The following is a 22,685-nucleotide window of genomic DNA, read 5'->3' on the forward strand; positions in this document are numbered from 1 at the left end:
ACACGTGCACATGTAAGATCCATATAATTATCTAACATCTATGAAAACTTCCCCTATTGAGAGGCTATGTGTACATGAACATTGTTTTTTATTTCTTTTTCCTACATGTTTGTTTCATTGTGTTTTATATTTTACAGTGGATGATGATGTAATTTATATAGATGAACTTCCTGCTGTTTGTTCTTTTGATCTTTATAAAGACACCATTATTCTCACTGCTATTGTCTCCCTCTCAAGCATCAAGAAATTTTTTGGCCTATACTTTTGAGACAAACACTGCTTCCTGGTAAGGAGAATTTTTAGTAACTAAGTAGTTCAACATATATCACATGTCCTGGGATTAATCCATCAAGCATTACACATACCTTTGGCACATCTCTATTGATTTTGGGTGCAGCTCTATAAAAGTCAAATAAAATAATATTTTACTACCATTTTAGCCATTCCAACCTGAGTTTCTGCTCATAAACCAATGTTTCTACTACATAAAGCTGAAGTGGCATTTCCTTAAATCATATCATATAGTTTTTTAAGCTCTTGACCAACCTTTTACATGTTAATAAAGCAACTTGTACTGTGGTTTGTTCATTTAATTACTGTTTCTCCTACATTTTAGAATATAGCACACATCAAAGAGAAGTATACTTTTATAATGTAAAATTTCTTTTTAAAGTGAACCCTCTAGTATTCATGGTACTTGACAAAATCATTAATGTCTGTTTCATTAAAAGGTAATCAGCTACCAAATTGTTAATGCATTGTTGAAGTGAAAATTTTAAGTATTCAGAAACTTGAATTTAATTTATAGGAATTATATTTATGATTAATTTGCCCTAACTTAAAATGTTTTTAATAATAACTTTTTCTTGCCTCTAAATACTATTTCTCAGCATTCTTCATTCAAATGATACATGTGGTTTTTTCCTATTATGATTAGACTGAAACATCTTTAAAGCATAAAATCAGTACTGGAATTAAGAATCTAAATCCTATCATTCCTGGTATCAAATACTGAATGAGGTCATTGTATTGTATGCTGCTGCTGCTGCTGATGCTGAGTAGCTTCAGTCGTGTCTGACTCTGCGTGACCCCATAGATGGCAGCCCACCAGGCTCCCCCGTCCCTGGGATTCTCCAGGCAAGAACACTGGAGTGGGTTGCCATTTCCTTCTCCAATGCATGAAAGTGAAAAGTGAAAGTGAAGTCGCTCAGTCGTGTCCGACTCTCAGCGACCCCATGGACTGCAGCCCACCAGGCTCCTCCATCCATGGGATTTTCCAGGCAAGAGTACTGGAGTGGGGTGCCATCGCCTTCTCCGTTTGTATTGTATACTTTCCCTAAAGGATGATGATTTCAAAGTATATTTATCTTTTCTTCTTTTTCAAGTAACAAACCCCTCACATATCCTAGAGCACTCAAATGACAACGGAAAGCCTGCATAAGAGAAAATGAAAGTGTTTCTACACATTTAAAAACAATGACATCACAATCACTGCTGATAATGCCCTATTTCCTGCCCTAGGTTATGGGTACATTCAATATTTGATCATTTATAGGACTACATAATTATGACCGGATCATTTTTATATATTCCAGTTTACTTGACTAAAAAAGGGTTTTTTAAAATAAAAACCATTAAGTCTTATATAAGTTTTCATCAAAGTTTTCCTTTACCAATCAAATTCCACTGCCAACTCAAGTTTACTCAACTGTCTACAGAGTCCAGCTATATGATGAAAACAAAGTCAGCTGGATGAATGGTAGCAAAGTGCTGCTGCGTGTGATGAGCTGGGGAGGATGGGCCCAGCCTAAAGGGTACAGACGCTGCTCAGCTCCAAGGGATGGCTGCCATATGGGACTGTGCGTCTAACGCTGCCAGGTCTGGAAATTTGAATTTTTATGTCAAATTTATATTTTTTAATGTTGGCAACTGATACAATTTTTGAAATACTGCAGCCAAACCAAATATGCCTTTGACCAAAGGGGCCTCCATAAAGATCACCTCCCTGAATAGGGCTTCAGTAAATCTGAGTTCAATTAAAATACTTTTCATTTGTGCTGCTGATACTGCTAGCACGTAGAGAAGCCTACAGTCAAAATTAGGTCTGATTCCCTAACCCACACCATTCTACTATAGTGTATTTACTGTAAAGTAGTGAAAGTCTGAAAGTGTTAGTTTGTTAGTTGTTCAATTGTGTTCGATTCTTTGTGACCCCATAGATTCTAGCCTGCCAGGCTCTGCCAAGTCCATGGAATTCTCTAGGCAAGAATACCAGAGTGGATTGCCATTCACTTCTCCAGGGGATCTTCCCAATCCAGATGCTTTACCATCTGAGCCACCAGGGAAGCCCAATTTCCATAAATACAGTCTATTTCTTACATCATTTGAATCTCAAACAAACTTCATAATACAGGTATTATCCCCATTTTATTGATGAGGAATTCAAGATCTACAGACAGTAGACAACTTAGTGTAAAAATTCAGAACAGTATGACCTGAGTTAGATGACATGAGTTCAAATTTTTCCTCTAAGATAGTATTTTCATCATTCTAGGAGGGTAGATAACCCCTCTCTACTTCAGGTTTCTTCTCTATAAGATGGGTACTCTAACAGTCTATTTGACAGGAAAGTTGGGGGGATATATAAAGCATGTAGAAATGTGTCTGGCATATAGCAAGACTACAGTAAGTGTTGCTACCACCACTTATTATTGCTATTTTTATTATTTGTAAAATGAAATCCTTGCTTTGTATGAGTTTTAAGTGAGCTAATCTATGTACAGTGCGTAGAATTATGTCTGAGACGTACTTAATGTTCATTACACATGAACTGTGTGTCCAGTTTAATTCTCTTTCAAAGGCATTACTTCTAAACTGTGCAGATAACTCCTTTTGCTCTCTACTGGGTAATAACAAACAGGAACTGTCAAAAGTTGAAAGCATTTTACTTGTATGTAGTGTTTTCCTTGGATGCTTGAATAATGCATATCTTTTTAGTGTCATGATTATTGCAAGGTTTATATCATTTGAAAATGTGTATTGAAATGAATCATGTGCCATGTAATGACTGTTCTAATGAGGATTTTAATAATGTAATAAGATTTTATTCAAAATATCAGGAATGGTTAAAATAATCAGAAAATACTCTTCAAATGTAAATGATCTTCCCTCCTTCATTTCCCTAATTTTAAAAATCTTAGGCTCAAAACAAAAAAATGGAAAGATATGCAGGCAATTCAATACCTCAAATTACAAAGTTATATTAGCATAGCCAGGATTTTTACTTACTTGTGGCCCATTTCATGAGCAATTGTAAATGCAAGGTTTAAGCCATTGTCTTCAGCAATAATACATTTTCTCTTTTCACTACACATTCCACTCAAGTAAGCGATACCTAGAAAACACAAACATTAATTATCAAATGTCAGAATTAAAGTCCAAATATTTATGTTTGGTATTAATAGAAGAAAAGAAAAATGACAGTTTTCCCCCTCAAATATATCTATTAAACTGTGATATCCAGCCCCTATAAATAATTTCAGGAGAAATATATATATGTCACTCAATAAACTGTTAATAGTCTTTTAAATTTCATATTTTAGATGGAATCATTTTATCAATTATATAATTCTCCAAGGAATACCATAAAAATACATTTTATAAATATCACTTTTTATTATCATGTAAGATAGTCACAACTTAGAAAATGTAAATAAAAAAGCAATGATTATTTAAGCCATTTCTCAAATCTTGAAATCTCATTTCAAAGAAATACCCTAAAATAAATTACATTTAGAAGATTCTTGAACTCACATTTATATTCTGAGTTAGTAAAATTTTGAAATTTTATTTTGTGAAATATCATTTTAACTAATGTAACTTAAAAACTATCCATGGTAATTGGAAAACTAAAAGTGTTTCCTTTGAAAATTTCTTAGCTAATAAAGATGATCTGATCCAGAGTACATGATACTAAAATATTAAGACAAAAATTTCAGCAAAACATTTGACCTTTTGGTTTAAATTATTAGTAAAGATGATAGTATATGAAATCACTTATATTCATTAGTCAAAGATTTATATACTATTTTACTAATTAAGACATATACTTCAATAAATATTATTTAATACAAGGTACTATAATCATCCAAGAGTATATTTTATGTATTCTCAAGTAACAAGATATCTGTTATAAGAAATATATATATTTTGAATTATTTGTATGTTTTCTAAATTTCATCTCCTTTTAAAATACATGTAAACTCATTTTGTGAAAAAAGTTAATGGACAGGTAAAATGATTTGCCAAAGATCACATGACTACCAAGGATGAATCCATCCACCAGCTAATTTTATTTTGCTTTTGATTACAATTTAGAGCACGCTAATGAAAGATGGTTAGCTGAATGCTGTGACTTTTTTCTCTCTTCAGAAACCTGAAGAATAATGGTAAGGAATAATTAAATTTAAATAAAACGACAAATCATCTTGACCATGTTTTGGGGAGAGAAGATTCGTGAAGAAAGATGGACTGATTTAGTGGAGCCACAGCTCAAATAATAGGAAAGAAGGAGTTTATGAGCACAGTAGAACCCTAGAGAGGCTCAAGACTGAAACACACAGGTTTGAGGAAAGGCATTGCTGGAGGGTTGAAAATGGAGATTAGTTCAAAGTATATCCTTAACTACTCTTTCAAACCTTCATACTAATGTCAAGGCCTGGTATCCACTGGTTTATCAGAAAAATGAAGATATATTTGTTAGGCAAAATGTAGTATATACGTGTTATTTAAAAAACAGAACTGGAGAAAGAAATGGTCAAGAGATTAAGTATAAAGATGTTATTTTCTCATTGTATTTAGAAATTAAAATAGATCTTACAGACATTCCAAATCCACAAAGAGATGAATAGCTTCTCTATTAATAGATGGGTGGATGGACATATGAATGGATCAATAGATGGTAAGTCCTACTTTATTTGGCTTATTAAGGCAATTGAAATTACGCTATGATTAAATCTAGATAAAGTAGAAGGAAAGATGAAGGCAATAATGAGCAGAAGGAAGAAGAGAAGGAAGAGGCGAGAAACACGTTCTTTAGTTCCATTCAACAATAAGTGATATAAAAACTTTTAAAAATTCTTAAACATAGTGTGAATATTATCAGTGCTAAAGTGAAAGTTAGTTACTCAGTCATGGCTCCTCTGTCCATGGGATTCTCTAGGCAAGAATACTAGGGTGGGTGGCCATTGCCTTCTCCAATGGATCTTCCTGACCCAGAGATCGAACCTGGGTCTCCTGCATTGCAGGCAGATTCTTTACTGTCTGAGCCACCAGGGAAGCCCTGAGTGTGATAAGGCATGGTCTTATTAAAACAACAAGAGATGGAAAATCAAGATTTAGGAGTAACTGAACTTATGTCCTAACTGAAGGGAAGAAGAGAGGTGGAAAGAATGGAGAGAGAGATGCAGGATGAAAGTGAAGTACCCCCTCTTAAAAGGATATCAAAATTCTCTTGAGCATTTTAAGACTTTTAAAAACACATAATTTGAGATTAAATGTTCTGCAAAAATTCTAAATCAAGCTCAACTATAATTAGCATGCCGATGACCACTGTTTGGTACAAAATTTCCTTTAGGATGCCCATATACTTCTTCATGTTTTTCACAACTGAAATAATTTCATCACCATATGTAGATTAAAATTCAGCCAACATGTGTTGTCATGTCATATATTCCTTTGCTATGTGGACCAGTACATAACAAATTTAATCACTTTAATAAGTATTATATTTCTTCACCCATACCCATTCAAATATATTGTTCCCAAATAAAGATGGTATTGTCGCTTGTTTTTAAATTCCTGTATTTTCTTCATTATTCTTTTTCTTATATGCTTTCCCATATTTTTCTGTAATATTACTATATTGGCCAGGATTTTCAATGTACTATTGAAATATCTGTGGTATTGAGCTCTTCACTTTCCCTGCTGACTTTAGGAGGAATGTTTACAGTTTTATAATGGAAGATGATTCCTATAGAATTTTGATAGATATAGCTTATTAAGTAAAGGAGCTTAATTTCTAACATTTTTGTATGTTTAAGTGAAAAAAAGAGGCAATGTTATCTGAGGCATGGGTCAAAGGTGAATGGGAGTTGGAAATACTTTTTGGAAAAGAAATAGAAGCTTGGAATAGCAACTGAGAGAAACAGGAAAGACAGCTGATGAAGAAGTCAGGAAATACTTAATGTAAATGGATCAGAAAGTATATGGTTCTGCAGTGGATGGAGAGCAAGAGCCTGGGTGGTACTAACATGCCCAGTTGAATGGTATACAACCTAATGGCTGACACAGAGAAGGCTAACATGTGGATGAAATCTGGGCTGAGGTTTTGTTGATCAGGTATAAAGGAAGAATCCCAGGGTGTAAGAGATTACAGTAAAACTTAAGAGTCAGAGAAAAGATAGAACTTGCAAGGGCTCTATGCTTGATAATTAAAGAGGAAGGGTTGGAGCCTGATCATTAAAAATGAATACAGTGGTCAGGAGAATGGAGTCATCAATGAAGTAGAAGAAGAGACACTTTCCAAAGAAGTATTGGAGACTGTGACACGAGAGGGATTTAGGGATTTTTAGATTTCAGAGCTGAAATTCCAAGAAACGACTTAGGTATTGCCATGAGGGTAGAAAAGGGCAGAGGTAGAGGTTGAGGTCAAAGAATCATTAAGTAGTGCTCAGGGAACTGATACCATGAACATGAAATTGCACCTGATCACAATTAACTCAGGAAGGTGGGAAACACAGCCAATATCCACAGGAAATGTGGGCAGGGATCAAGGAGAGAGAGGAGTCACAGTGACAGTGAAGGATAGGATGGCAAAGATCAGAGTTTCAGCTTCAAATGGTGAGTTTTTACATGAGGATAGGAGAGATTCTGACTTAGAAGCAGCAGTGGGAAGCAGGGGGAATGCAACAGTGTAAAACTTTGCTATCTTCCCAGCACCCGCCCTGTGGTACAAGGATGAGAAAGAATAAACAGTGACCTCTCTGGGGACACTAAATTCTTCACCGCTGCTGCTGCTGTGTCGCTTCAATCGTGTCCGACTCTGTGTGACCCCATAGATGGCAGCCCACCAGGCTCCCCCGTCCCTGGCATTCTCCAGGCAAGAACACTGGAGTGGGTTGCCATTTCCTTCTCCAATGCATGACAGTGAAAAGTGAAAGTGAAGTTGCTCAGTCGTGTCAGACTTCTAGCAACCCCATGGACTGCAGCCTACCAGGCTCCTCCGTCCATGGGATTTTCCAGGCAAGAGTACTGGAGTGGGGTGCCATTGCCTTCTCCCACTAGGTATGGGAAATCAGTAACTATTGTATGGTCATATTAAAATATATGGTGATAAAAATGATCTTTACAATACACAAGACATTTTATACTATAAAATATTTTATGAAATAAAATTCAAATATTGATAGAGGAATGATTACAACCAAGTGTCAAAAAATTCAAATCACATTTTCATAGAACAAAAAGACCACATAAATATGCTAAATTGTTAATATCAATTATATTATGTGAAGTGATTATAGGTAATTTTTCTTCCTTTTTTCCCATTTTCCAAGTTCATGTGTTTAAAATAGCTTTACAGTGAGAAAATTAAAGACAGAAAATTATACTCATGTCTATGAAATCTGAGCAGTAATCAATACAATGTCTTCTACATCAGAATGTAATTTAACAACCAAAAAAGATCCTCTCCTATTGTTCTTTTACTTAAGTGTAAAGTCAAAATCTTCAACTAAGTTTCTAATAAATTTGAATTTCATTGTTCTTACATTTGGCACACAAAGGAGATTTTCTTTGACTTGAAAGTTATGGAGAATAATTGTAACCATGACTAATTTAAATGACTTGCATTATTCTGTTTAAAAGCCCTTGCTTTTCAGGTCCTTTCAAGAACCCACATGTTTCCTATTATAATAAGGGGTAGAGGTTAGGAGGGGAAAGGATTTAACACAGCTGTTATTTAAAGATAGATATAACACAGGTCCTTTTTAAAGCACTTTTTCAATATAAAAAACTTATGAAAAGACAAAGGAAACCAAAACAATTTCTAATTTCTCAACTAAAAATTAATCAAATCATATACCAGGAGTCAAGAGAATTTCACATCTGAAAACAAAACACTGGACATGATATGATATACCTCTTCAAGATAATCAGAAACCTTTAAAACTCTACAGGATGCATGCTATAATAACAGACTAATTAGAAAATCAGTGTTTTTTTAATTAATTTATTTTAACTGAAGACTAATAATGTTACAATATTGTGGTGGTTTTTGCCATATATTGACATGAATCAGCCAAGGGTGTACATGTGTCCCCCTATCCCGAACACCCCTCCCACCTCCGTCCTCATCCCATCCCTCTGGGTTTTGAGTGCCCTGAGTTTGTATGTGATCAAATGGGTGTATCCTACCAAAAGTAAGTCTTCCAGCTGCAGAACTGTTACTTTTAGCCAGTGGGTAAACCACCTCAGTTCAGAATCCTAGCTTTCCTGGCACAATCCTAGCAAGTTATTTATCTTATGATTGCACCCTATGAGGTAAGTTATTTATCTATGTGTCCTACTATTTCTTGAATCCTAATGTAATGTATGTGACAAGGGCCAAAGGTACATACTGAGCTCTGCCTTCAGGAGTATAAGCTACACAAACACCCGTTTAAAAATGTTATCACTGAGACATAAAGACATACATAGGATATTATGGGATAATTTTTTTAAGACACTGAATAGGGGGAAATCAAAGCAGGAAACAATTTTAGAGAGGGAAACTGGTTGGTGGTATCACTGAGTGGGAAGAGGTGAGTCAGGGAAAGAAGTAAAAATTGGGTGTGGAATTTCTGAACAAAGGATTGACTATGGAAAAGGGTAAGCAAATTCTTATGGGAATTGATGTTAGTGATAGAGGGGAAGCTTCTGTTCTTTAAATATGCAAGCCATGTAGTACATCTCTGCATCAGCACAGTATCTGGCACATTCTCAGTAAAGGGGCACTTTAAAGGAAAAGCATAGAAAGACTAATATAAAATGTGAGTCGATTGAGGGCTTTGAATAAAAAAATATAATTTAGAAGAAACAAATGTATTTCATCCACCAATTAGAAAAAAATTTATAATAACTTAATCATGGTGCCCAGAAAATGTAAAATCCACTTACACGATAATATTCAAATTGGGCTTTGAACATATTTTAAAACAAATACTCGCCTTACTACTTTGCAAATTATCTGCCTCTCTTCCATTAAGAGACAAGATGATCTAGGAATATAAAATTATAAGTATGTAAGTTAAGAGTTTAATATCACTATAATTATAAAGGTATTTAAGAATAGGCTTCCAGATCCTCTTAAATGTTTAAGTCATCTGTAACATTCTTAACAGTGTAGTTTCTACAAATACTATGAAAAAAGTGACTCCTAAGAATAATCAAAACAGTATTAGTTTAATAAAAAAGCATAAAGTTTAATAAAAAAACAGGCTCTGTGGTCAAATAAGGCAAAATATTGTTTAGACATTAAAATGTTGTTTGTATGTTCCTATATCATGGGAGAATGAGACTCTTTTGTGAAAACCACATAGAAATGTCAAATAATATACAATATACAAATTTTTTAATATATAGCTAAGGTTGATGTAAAAATAATTCCAAGTACAGGAACAAAGCTTAAAAAATTCAAGGCCTGAGTGATAAGATCATGAGTTAATGCTGTCAGAACCTGGGTATCATATAAGACACAAGTCTTATTAAATAATGGGTGTGGTTCCAAAATATCTGCATGACAGGTATTTAGTGAGTAAAGAACTAAGATCCATATACAAATAAGAAAGCCTGGAATTGATGCTGTTAATGACTTTGAAACAGACTTGAATATAACTTTAAAAATCCATATGTAGGGAAGCAACAAGGAACTCTGGCTCAAAATAAATTCTGGGAATGCTAGAAAAGACTTCATAAACAAATCAAAACCCAAGCCATCATCATGCATAAGTGTAAAGCCAAAAGAATACTAAGCCATGAATGTAATGTACAAATTGATCATACAATTTGGGGATCATGCAAGGATTACAGAATTCCTTGTCAGTTAAGTAAAAACAAATGAAATATCACTATGATATCATCTCAGCAAACAGAAAATTCCCACAGGAAAGTCAACTTAAGATCACAAATAAAAATCACCAGCCAAGTAAAGAAAGGGTACACTGTGAGACAGAAGTCACTTCCATATTAAAATTAGAGAATAAATGGTGATGAAATAAAGACATTTTTAACATAAAGATATGGAACCTGAATCCACATTCACTGGGTCACCACAAACCAAATGCATCTTTTTGTAAATTAGAGATAGAAGCCCCTTCTAATGGTACATTATATCAAAATATTGGTATAGATAATGCTGTGATAAATACAGGAATGCATCTATCTTTCTGAATTAGTGCTTTCATCTTTCAGATGAATATGCAGAAATGGAATAGCTAGATCAACTGGTAATGCTATTCTTATACCTTTTGAGGAATATCCATACTGTTTTCCATCAAGAATCAGGATATGGAAATAACCTAAGTGCCCATCAATAGATGAATGGATTAAGAAGATGTCTTACATATACACAATACTACTCAATTATTAAAAAAAAAAGAGATGCAATCTTGTTATTTGTGACAATATGCTTGGACCTTGAAGGAATTAGGCTAAGTGAAATAAGTATAATAGATGAAGAAAGATAAATACCATATGATTTTACTCACATGTGTATATAAGCAAACAAAAACCAAATAAATGAACAAACAAAACCAGATAAAAACCAAAAGATACAGACAACAGAGTAGTGGGTTACCAAAGTGGAAGTGGCAATGGGGAGGGCAAAATAGGGGTTTAAATGCATGGTGACAGATGAAACTAAACTTATGGTAATGAGCATAATATAGTGTACACAGAGGTTGAAATACTATATAATGTATGTATGAAACATAATGTTATAATCCAACGATACTTTAATACATTAAAAAGCTAATCAGCAAAAATTATCAGTATAAAGAAATGTTAAAGAATTTTCTTCAAAAAGAAGGAAAAAAATCTCATAATGAAACATGAAAATGCAAAGAAAATAAAGAATAAACATATAAACTGTAAATAAATATCAAGTATACAAAACACTGATTTTAATGTTCTACAATTTTAAAACACAGAGAACTGAATATAGTGGGAGGAATGAATGGAGTTTAAGTGTTCAAAAGTCTAGCAACATCAGGAGACCAGTAAAAGAAGACATGCATAACACATACAGTAATTTCAAAAGAATAGGAAAATAATATATAACCCACAATTGTAAAGAAAATGGAATACAAATATTGGATTTACTTATATAAAAAGGCAAAAAAGGGTAAAGAAACAAGAAATAAAGTGAAAAATAAAACAGATAATATTTTATACCAAAAATTTAATTAAATATAAAAGACTAAATATAGTAAACTCAAACTAAAATGATAGAACTGCATAATAAAAATAAACCCTAGCTGTACTCCGCTTCCTAGAGATACACTTTAAAAATAAGGACATAGATAAGTTAAAAGTATAAGAAAATAAAATGGTATAATATGTAAAAATTAACCAAAACAGAGTAGAAGAGATCATATAAACACTACAATTGTGCAAATTATAGCAAAATAAATTGAAGCCACAAGCATATCAAAGATAGAGGATTGTTTTTATAATAAAAGGATTTCTACAATAAAGATATCACAACTTATAGGCTCAAAATACATAAAGCAAAATGAATAGAATTAAGAAGAGAAATAGACAAATCTACAATTAAACTGGGAAACTTTAATGTGTCTCTTTACAGTTGATGGAACAACCATAAAAAATTCACTAAGGACATAACAAATCCAAACAATAAATCAGCATGTCTGTCTTAACTGACCTAAGAACATTGCACACAACAAAAGTCACATTCTTTTTATGTGTACATGGTATATTATATAAAACTGACCACTTAGTGAGTATTGGAAAACACTCAATACATTTCAAATGTGGAAATAATCCAAAGTATGTTCACTGGTCATGATGTAAATAATCTAAAGAACTAAAAAGATAACCAAGAAAAACCAAACAGTCTAGACATGAGATGATATACTTCTAAACAGTCCACAAGTCAAAGAATTTATAATGGAAATTAGAAAGTACTTTACACATAGTTATAATAAAAAGAAACCACATCAAAAATATGTGAACTGCAATGACAATGCTTAGAAAATTCTTAGTGTATATTAGGAAAAAAACAAGAGACTGAAAAATCAATGGTTAAAATTCCTCCCAGGAGATGGGAAAAGAGAGCATCAAAGCTTAAGAAAGCAGAAGGAAGGAAATAATAAAGAGGAAAATCATGGAAAAATAAAACAAATGTAGAAGAAAACTGACAAAAATGGAAACTTTCCTAGTAAACTGATTAAGAATAAAAGCGTGACAGATACAAATACACTACCATCAAAAATGAATAAGGAAATGTCTCTACAAATCCTAAAGACAATACGGTAATATATAAAATAGCATGCTAATAAATTTTACAATTTACCAAAGTTGTCACAAGAAGAAACACAAAATCAAAAATTTCTATAATAACCTCCTTTTTCCATTGTACTCCAACTATATTGGCTTTTTTGGGGTGAGGGGTAGGAGTCATTTCTCAAATGTACAAGCATGTTTTTACCTCAACGCTTCTTCACTGGCTTTTCACCTGTCTGGAACATTCTCTACATAGATCTCTTTCTACATCATCTACCAATTTTTTAAAATATCGTAACCAAGCAGGATCCTATGGCGCTTTCCTGGGGGAGACCCTTCTTGCCATGTCCTCTACCTGCCTCTCGCAGTAAACCTGTAATCTCCCAGGCCTCCCCTGGGTGACAAAAGCCTAGCTCAAGAATTAATGAGTGATAAATTAGGAATTTGGGATTAACATATACAAAAAAAAAATTAATGATTGAAAAGTTGTGAACACACAGTGACAAAAGCAGCAGCTGGACCAGCGGGGCTATAACAATTTAAACAAGTCAGCCATATGGCAGTCACAGAATCTTTAGTTCCTCCCTGATGTATATAGAAACTGTATCTGATGCACATTCCTGAGTTGTTTTATAGATATTACAGCCCCTACCAAATGGAAGAACTATATGATGACCATGAGCATGTAGTCCCCAGTCCAACTGGAGCCTGAGGACTGATAATGTTAAGCCCTCTGACAACACCCTATTACCTCACCACCAATCAATCAGAGAATTGTGCACAAGCTGATCATATCTCCTGCAACTCCTCTCCCTCATCTTTCCTTTTAAAATGCTTCCCTGCAACTTATCAGTGAGTTTGTAGTTTTTGCACATTAGCTGCTCTCAACTCCTTGTCTGGCACCTACTCCACGTCTGCACTTTCTTCACCACAACCTGGTGTTAGTAGATTGGTTTTACCGTGCACAAGTGAGCAAACCCAAGTTCCATTCTGTAACAACAACACTTTTCAGTAAGGCATTTCTGGATTACCACATTTAAAATTATAAATAGGGAGGGGCCGGGACTGCAAAAAAAATAAAATAAAATATAATTATAAATACTCTTCTTTCCACCCTGGTGTTCCCAGGTTATCTCTTCCTTAGATCTACTGTTTTTTTCTATGCTTCATTTTATTTCATTTTTAATGCCTCATTTCCTTTTTATCTTTTAACATACCAATTAATCTAATTATTTACCATGACTATTGACCATCTCTCCTTCAGTATGTGTCACGTGGGCAAGAAAGCACTGAGAAATCAATTTGTTTATTCACAATGTATAGACTATGTTTTGTATATACAGTGATAATTTTAAAGTACACCAATACACAATTTTTTTTTAAATTTTATTTTATTTTTAAACTTTACAAAATTGTATTAGTTTTGCCAAATATCGAAATGAATCCGCCACAGGTATACATGTGTTCCCCATCCTGAACCCTCCTCCCTCCTCCCTCCCCATACCATCCCTTTGGGTCGTCCCAGTGCACCAGCCCCAAGCATCCAGTATCGTGCATCGAACCTGGACTGGCAACTCGTTTCATACATGATATTTTACATGTTTCAATGCCATTCTCCCAAATCTTCCCACCCTCTCCCTCTGCAACAGAGTCCATAAGACTTTGTATTTCTACACTGGTGATGTTTTCCTAGTCATCTAAAGACTCTGCTCTGATAGCAGGTTGGAAGGGATTAGGATTACTGGTATTCTATTGGAATTGTAGAGGATATGGATTGGGAAATCCCAGGTCAATATAGCATGGCTCAAATAGGGAATTAAGGAAAATATGATGTGACTATAGAGAGAGACTTAACTATCACTTCTGAGCCTACTTTGATTCTCACTGTCAAGGGGTAGGTGGTTTAATGCAGGGGGCTTCCCAGGTGGCGCTAGTGGTAAAGAATCTGCTTGCCAATGAAGGTGATGCATGAGACTAGGGTTTAATCCTTGAGTTGGGAAGATATCTTGGAGAAAGAAATGGCAACCCACTCCCGTACTCTTGCCTGGAAAATCCCAGGGACAGAGGAGCTACAATTTATGGTGTTGCAAATAGTTGGACATGACTGAGCACATACACACACACACACACACACACACATGCACAAACACACACAGAGATGACATACTAGAAGCTGAGCAGTGTCTCCAGTAGAAGCTGGAAGGGTGGGGAGTGGGATGGGTGGGAAGGTGAGGAACGGGTGAAGAGACCTGAATAGGAAGGTTACAGAACCCTGAGTTGAATATTCTTGAGTTGACTCCACCAGCTACATTCCTGGGAGCCAAGTGCAGTGGTGTGTTGTGTTGCCATGTAAACTAGGACTTTCTTCACTGTGAAGCAACAAAGACCTAAAGATATCCAAGGGCAGAGAAAGAATGGTGATTTCTGATCTACAGCATATCACCCAGGCTACTTGGAAAGAATCAAATGAGAATTTGGGGGATTATCTGGCAAAACGAATATGAGCTAAAAGCAAACAAAAGCAAAAACAAGGTAGTAATTTAAACTAGAAAAAATATTAATTGACAAGTTTATATTTTCAGCCACTTGGAATCAAGTAGGAACTTGTGAAAGATACAATCTTAATATATTATAGAAAGCTGCTGCTGCTGCTAAGTCACTTAAGTCGTGTCCGACTCTGTGCAACCCCATAGACGGCAGCCCACCAGGCTCCCCCGTCCCTGGGATTCTCTAGGCAAGAACACTGGAGTGGGTTGCCATTTCCTTCTCCAATGCATGAAAGTGAAAAGTGAAAGTGAAGTCACTTAGTCCTACCGACTCTTAGCAACCCCATGGACTGGAGCCTACCATGCTCCTCAGCCCACGGGATTTTCCAGGCAAGAGTACTGGAGTGGGGTGCCACTGCCTTCTCCATAGAAAGCTAGATGTAACATTTTCTTTGCTTAATTTAGTATTGTTCTGTGTACTGAGACAAAATTAACTACAAATGGGAATATGCATGTTAAAAAAGTTTGTGCGTATTATATTTTTAATGGACTTCTGAAGGAAAAATAGGACAGTAAGTAATCCCTCATTTTATTTTGTTACCTTAAGGTGCAATGGAGATATCTAAGGCAGTGCACCAGTGCACCAGACAATGTATATATACCACTTTGAAATCCTTGGCAAGCTTTTATATGAAGTATTAATATGGTGCAGAAAGAAGAAGGTGAAAGATGGTTTAAGTAAATGTTTAGAAAAAGTGAAAGAAAGGGAGTTCTGAGGGAGAGTGGTATGTAGGGTGAGCAGAGGTGGCCAATTTCTAAATACTTCTGTCCTTCTGAAAGATGGAGAGAACTTCACAGTACATATTCAAAACAGATTTTGTTGGTGCTTTTGTTGTTTTTACCCTGACGTGACTTAACCACTGAACAACAGACCTTCCTTAAGGTTTATTAAGTCGCATCATTAACCTGACCCGCCTCCTCTCCACATGAGGGTAATGAAAAGGATTACTTTTGTATGGAAGGCAGAACAATTAAGAAAATTTATGCCTGCAGGCTAGTTTTGTGCTCCTGCTATTGTATTCTAGGTTTATTCTACTTCACATCCATTCACATCTACTTCACATCTCTCTTCAGAAAATTTAAGAGGGAGTTATGGGACAGCTTTAGAAGTTCAACTCTTAAATCCTTAGAGAATTTTAATGAAGCCAAACTCCAATGTACATCATTGTATATTTATATATCATTAATAATATATACCATCTGAAATTCTTAATTTAGATTTCAGTGAAACTCTGAAAATATAAATCCAGTGGCACATTCAAACAGCCACATGTGGTAGATTACACATCTAACTCTTGTAAATCAGTAATGAGACCTTTACTGTGCAGTCAACCACAAACATGGCTAAAACTGGTATCCTCATTCCTAGGTTAATTTTAAAAAAGATAAATCAGAGTTCTTAGGCTTTATACATAACAAATAAAATTACGTTAGTGATATCATCTGTCTTGGAAATTAAAAAACTGTCATGACTTTAAAAAATAGGTAAGATGAAACACAGTTAAAGATTCTTGTGAAGTAAGTTTAAGGATACAGCTGGAAAAATTTAGAAGTGTTCTGATTGCATATAAATCAGGAATTTTGGCTAACGCATTTTTATAATGTTATAATGTAATCATATCCTGAAGGCATTAAACAGGGACAATTAAAACTAAAAATATCATGCTACTAAAAAGCTGTAAAAAATTGCTTTTTTAGTACCCTAGTAAAATCATTGACAGCATGCATTCATAACTACAAACCAAATTTCAAAACAGTTTCACACAACATTCTTTTTTCACCTTGCCAAATTTTAGTCATTTTGTTACTTTTCAAAACTTGCTTTCTACTATATGGCCAATACTTTTATTCAAGTAAAGAAATAATTCTATAAACTGGAGAAATTTAAAGAATATAATTTTAATTATAACACAATTACAAATATCTGATGCTCTTAAATATTATTGTTTAATATACTGCTTTGATATAATCTGTCAAATAAAACATGTGTACTTAAGGACAAGTGATTCCAACTCTAGATACATTAAGATTGCAGTTTTTTCGTCTATATACTGAGGCAATTGATAATAAATGAGATGGTAAAAATTTTTCTCAAAGATGATTGATGTTTTCTAAAGTCTTGATTGGAATTTAATAATAAATTTTTCATGACCTGTTTTCTGCATTAAGTATAAAAAAGGCAAAATGCAAAAAATGAAATCTTAAAAATTGAGGCTCTATGTCAAATATTCTAGGGTTTGAATCCAAACCTCAGATTTTAGCTCTGTGATATGGGAAAGTTCTGTTTCTGAAACCCCAGTTTTCCCAACAGTAAAATTAGGAAAGCAATCATTTTTCTTAGGAATGCTAATTAATTTAGATAAAATATTTTAGATAAAACATGCGATGGCCTATCTGAAACATGCTAACCATTAACCATTAAACTTAGCTTTCTTACATGTAAAATGAGGTAACAATCTCTTTTGATAGAAAACTCTTAAAAGGTTAAAGGAGGTGACATTTTAGAAAAACTATAGCACAGAAGAGATGCTTAACAAGTATTATGGTTCACTGAAAATGTTGTGTAAGTATACTGTGAGCCTAAGCTGTACTTTCAGATGCTTATAGTAAGAAGAACTCTTAAAAACTATAAGGAGGACCTCAGGGAGTTTTCTAAGTTAAAATGATTTTTGTTTTGCAAAGTTATGCTCATCATATTTTAATATTCATACCATGTTAAACAGCACCATTAAAATATTTTCTAATACAAATAATATTCTAATTAAAATAAAGCTTAAACAGTAAAGCATCTTGAGAAGAGAAATATTTTAAGAATAACCACTTTTCATAATAATTCCTTAAGAATTATGTATCCCAGTCTTATCCCTACAACATGTCTTGCCAAAGTAGAAATATAAAGTATCTGATTTATGTTCTGGCCAGTATCTAATAAGAAATACACTAGCAGCCAAGAAATAAAACAAGATAAGCTCAGCCTTTCTTTTATTATAAACCAAGAAAAGATACCATTTTCCTATCATGAATTCAGTTCTATGCAGAAATACACAGCCTGAGCACCTGGGATGCTCAATCATTACACTAAGCACTGAGGGCAAAAGCAAGCATTGAGCAAGATCATTGTCCACAAAATGATTAGAGGGAGAGGGAGCGAACAGAATGAGTTACAAGAAAAGTAGTGCTAAAGTCTGCCAGGCACATGTATAGAGTGAGAGATGATCCGGAAGGCTAAAAGTGGAATTAATCAGGGTTCTGATGGATGGGTAGAGTTTCCACAGTGATAAAAAGAGTAAACAACAACAACAAAGAAATAGCCTTCTTGTAAATTCTAAAACAATACATTGGAACATACTCACCTAAAATCTGCAAAATGTATCAGCTTTTAAAGAGGTCTTTCTAGCTATAACATTTTTATTCATCTGAGAATGTTCTTTCATTCCTGCAATCTGTCATATCAGAAATTCATTCTGAATTTCACTTTCTATCTATTTTGTCAACCCTTTCTTTCACTACTTCAAAAAGGTGTGCCATCAGCTGACTTTCATGGTTTGCAAGGAAAAATCTGCTGTCATTAGAATCACTGTTCCCCCAGAAATAAGATGTTGTTTCTCTGTGTCATTTTTTTCTGTCTTTAGCAGTCAGTGTTTGTGGTAATTCTGACTGTGATATCTCCGGCTTCAAGTATTTCTTGTTTGGAGTTTACTTGGCTTCTTGAATCTGATGGTTTAAATCTTTAGCCAAATTTGAGAAGTCTTCAGTTGTATTTCTTGTCTCCTTTTGTTGACTTCTGGGACCTCTGACAACTGTTTGTTTTTTTTTTAATTAATTAATTTATTTATTTGGAGTCTAAATACTTTACAATATTGTAGTGGTTTTTGCCCTACGTTGACATGAATCAGCCATGGGTATACATGTGTCCCCCATCCTGAACCCCCCTCCCCTCTCCCTCCCCATCCCATCCCTCAGGGTCATCCCAGTGCACTGGCCCTGAGTGCCCTGTCTCATGCATCAAACCTGGACTGGCGATCTAGTTCACATGTGGTAATATACATGTTTCAATGTGATTCTCTCAAATCATCCCACCCTCGCCTTCTCCCACCGAGTCCAAAAGTCTGTTCTTTACATCTGTGTCTCTGTTGCTGTCTCACATATAGGGTCATCGTTACCATCTTCCTAAATTCCATATACATGCGTTAATATAGTGTATTGGTGTTTTTCTTTCTGACTTACTTTACTCTGTATAATAGGCTCCAGTTTTATCCACCTCATTAGAACTGATTCAAATGTATTCTTTTTAATAGCTGAGTAAGATTCCATTGTGTGTATGTACCACAGCTTTCTTATCCATTCATCTGCCAATGGACATCTAGGTTGCTTCCATGTCCTGGCTATTATAAACAGTGCTGCAGTGAACACTGGGGTACATGTGTCTCTTTCAATTCTGGTTTCCTCAGTGTATATGCCCAGCAGTGGGATTGCTAGATCATAAGGCAGTTCTATTTCCAGTTTTTTAGGGAATCTCCACACTGTTCTCCATAGTGGCTGTACTAGTTCGCATTCCCACCAACAGTGTATTCTGCTGTGATTTATGTCAGAGAGTGTTTTGCCTATGTTTTCCTCTAGGAGTTTGATAGTTTCTGCTCTTACATTTAGATCTTTGATCAATTTTGAGTTTATTTTTGTGTATGGTGTTACAAAGTGTTCTAGTTTCATTCTTTTACAAGTGATTGAACAGTTTTCCCAGCACTCGTTAAAGAACAGTTTTCCCAGCACTTGTTAAAGAAATTGTTTTTTCTCCATTGTATATTCTTGCCTCCTTTGTCAAAGATAAGGTGTCCATAGGTGCATAGATTTATCTCTGGGCTTTCTATTTTGTTCCATTGATCTATATTTCTGTCATTGTGCCAGTATCATACTGTCTTGATGACTGTAGCTTTATAGTATAGTCTGAAGTCAGGCAGGTTGATTCCTCCAGTTCCACTCTTCTTTCTCAAGATTCCTTTGGCTATTTGAGGCTTTTTGTATTTCCATACAAATTGTGAAACTATTTGTTCTAGTTCTGTGAAAAATACCATTGGTAGCTTGATAGGGATTGCATTGAATCTATAGATTGCTTTAGGTAGTATACTCATTTTCACAATCCACAAACATGGTTTATTTCTCCTTCTATTTGGGTCATCTTTTATTTCTTTCATCAGTGTATTATAGTTTTCTATATATAGGTCTTTTGTTTCTTTACGTAGATTGATCCCGTACATAGAAAACCCTAAAGACACCACCAAAAAATTACTAGAGCTAATCAATGAATATAGTAAAGTTGCAGGATATAAAATTAACACAGAGAAGTCTCTTGCATTCCTATACACTAACAAATGGAAAACAGAAAGAGAAATTAAGGAAAAAATTCCATTCACCATTGCAATGAAAAGAATAAAACACTTAGGCAAAGTAATGTCTCTGCTTTTTAATATGCTATCTAGGTTGGTCATGTAGAAGGCAATGGCACCCCACTCCAGTACTCTTGCCTGGAAAATCCCATGGGCAGAGGAGCCTGGTGGGCTGCAATCCGTGGGGCTGCAAAGAATTGGACACGACTGAGTGACTTCACTTTCACTTTTCACTTTCATACATTGGAGAAGGAAATGGCAACTCACTCCAGCGTTCTTGCCTGGAGAATCTCAGGGACAGGGGAGCCTGGTCGGCTGCTGTCTATGGGGTCACACAGAGTCGGACATGACTGAAGTGACTTAGCAGCAGCAGGTTGGTCATAACTTTTCTTCCAAGGAGTAAGCATCTTTTAATTTCATGGCTGCAGTTACCATCTGCAGTGATTTTGGAGCCCTCCCAAAAAAAGTCTGCCACTGTTTCCACTGTTTCTCTGTCTATTTGCCATGAAGTGATGGGACCAGATGCCATGATCTTCATTTTCTGAATGTTGAGCCCTAGCCAATTTTTCACCCTCCTCTTTCATTTTCATCAAGAGGCTCTTTAGTTCTTCTTCACTTTCTGCCATAAGGGTAGTGTCATCTGCATATCTGAGGTTATTGATACTTCTCCCAGCAATCTTCATTCCAGCCTGTGCTTCACCCAGCCCAGCGTTTCTCATGATACACTCTGCATATGAGTTAAATAAGCAGGGTGACAATATACAGCCTTGACATACTCCTTTTCCTATTTGGAACCAGTCAGTTTTTCCATGTCCAGTTCTAACGTTGCTTCCTGACTTGCATACAGATTTCTCAAGAGGCAGGCCAGGTAGTCTGGTATTCCCATCTTTTTAAGAATTTTCCACAGTTTGCTGTGATCCACACAGTCAAAGGCTTTGGCATAGTCAATAAAGCAAATTTTTTTGGAACTTTCTTGCTTTTTCCATGATCCAGCGGATGTTGGCAATGTGATCTCTGGTACCTCTGCCTTTTCTAAAACCAGATTGAACATGTGTAAGTTCACGGTTCACATACTGCTGAAGCCTAGCTTGGAGAATTTTGAGCATTACTTAACTACAATGTGAGCTGAGTGCAATTCTGCAGTAATTTGAACATTCTTTGGCATTGCCTTTCTTTGGGATTGGGATGAAAACTGACCTTTTCCAGTCCTGTGGCCACTGCTGAGTTTTCCAAAGTTGCTGACATATTGAGTGCAGCACTTTCACAGCATCATCTTTTAGGATTTGAAATAGTTCAACTGGAATTCCATCACCTCCACTAGGTTGGTTCGTAGTGATGTTCCTAAGGCCCACTTGACTTCACATTCCAGGATGTCTGGCTCTAGGTGAGTGATCACACCATCATGATTATCTGGGTCATGAAGATATTTCTTGTACAGTTTTTCTGTGTATTCTTGCCACCTCTTCTTAATATCTGCTGCTTCTGTTGGGTCCATACCATTTCTGTCCTTTATTGAGCCCATCTTTGCATGAAATGTTGCCTTGGTATCTCTAATTTTCTTGAAGAGATCTCTAATCTTTCTCATTCTATTGTTTTCCTCTATTTCTTTGCGCTGCTCACCGAGGAAGGCTTTCTTATCTCTCCTTGCTATTCTTTGGAACTCTGCATTCAAATGGGTATATCTTTCCTTTTCTCCTTTGCCTTTTGTGTCTCTTCTTTTCTCAGCTACTTGTAAGACCTCCTCAGACAACTCTTTTCCCTTTTAACATTTCTTTTCTTTGGGGATCCTCTTGATCACCACCTCCTATACAGTGTCATGAACCTCCATCCATTGTTCATCAGGCACTCTGTCTATCAGATCTAGTCCCTTAAATCTATTTCTCACTTTCACTGTATAATCGTTAGGGATTTGATTTAGGTCATACCTGAATGGTCTAGTGGTTTTCCCTACTTTCTTCTATTTAAGTCTGAATTTGCAATAAAGAGTTCATGATCTGAGCCACAGTCAGCTCCCAGGAGTATTTCTGCTGAGTGTATAGAGCTTCTCTATCTGTGTTGGAGAACACCTATGTTCTCCAACTATGTTGATTTCATGCTAAAAAAAAACCTTTCTTCTTTCTAGGATTTAAGTAAGACTGACGGTGTTCTAATATATATTAAAAATGTCTAGGATACAATCCAAAATTACATCCTC

At 35.2% G+C, this 22,685-nt stretch overlaps 1 protein-coding gene across 1 annotated transcript in view; it reads right to left on the minus strand.

The window, feature by feature from the left end:
* The window catches only part of ADAMTS19 (ADAM metallopeptidase with thrombospondin type 1 motif 19), a 270,234-nt gene that overhangs the window by 133,949 nt on the left and 113,600 nt on the right, over positions 1-22,685 (minus strand). Inside the window, exon 8 of the mRNA XM_019964589.2 lies at positions 3,289-3,394. Coding sequence (XP_019820148.2) covers positions 3,289-3,394 — 106 coding nt within the window. The remainder of the gene's footprint in view (positions 1-3,288; positions 3,395-22,685) is intronic.

This window comes from Bos indicus, chromosome 7 (genome assembly GCF_029378745.1).
Source record: "Bos indicus isolate NIAB-ARS_2022 breed Sahiwal x Tharparkar chromosome 7, NIAB-ARS_B.indTharparkar_mat_pri_1.0, whole genome shotgun sequence".
Lineage (NCBI taxonomy): Eukaryota > Metazoa > Chordata > Mammalia > Artiodactyla > Bovidae > Bos > Bos indicus.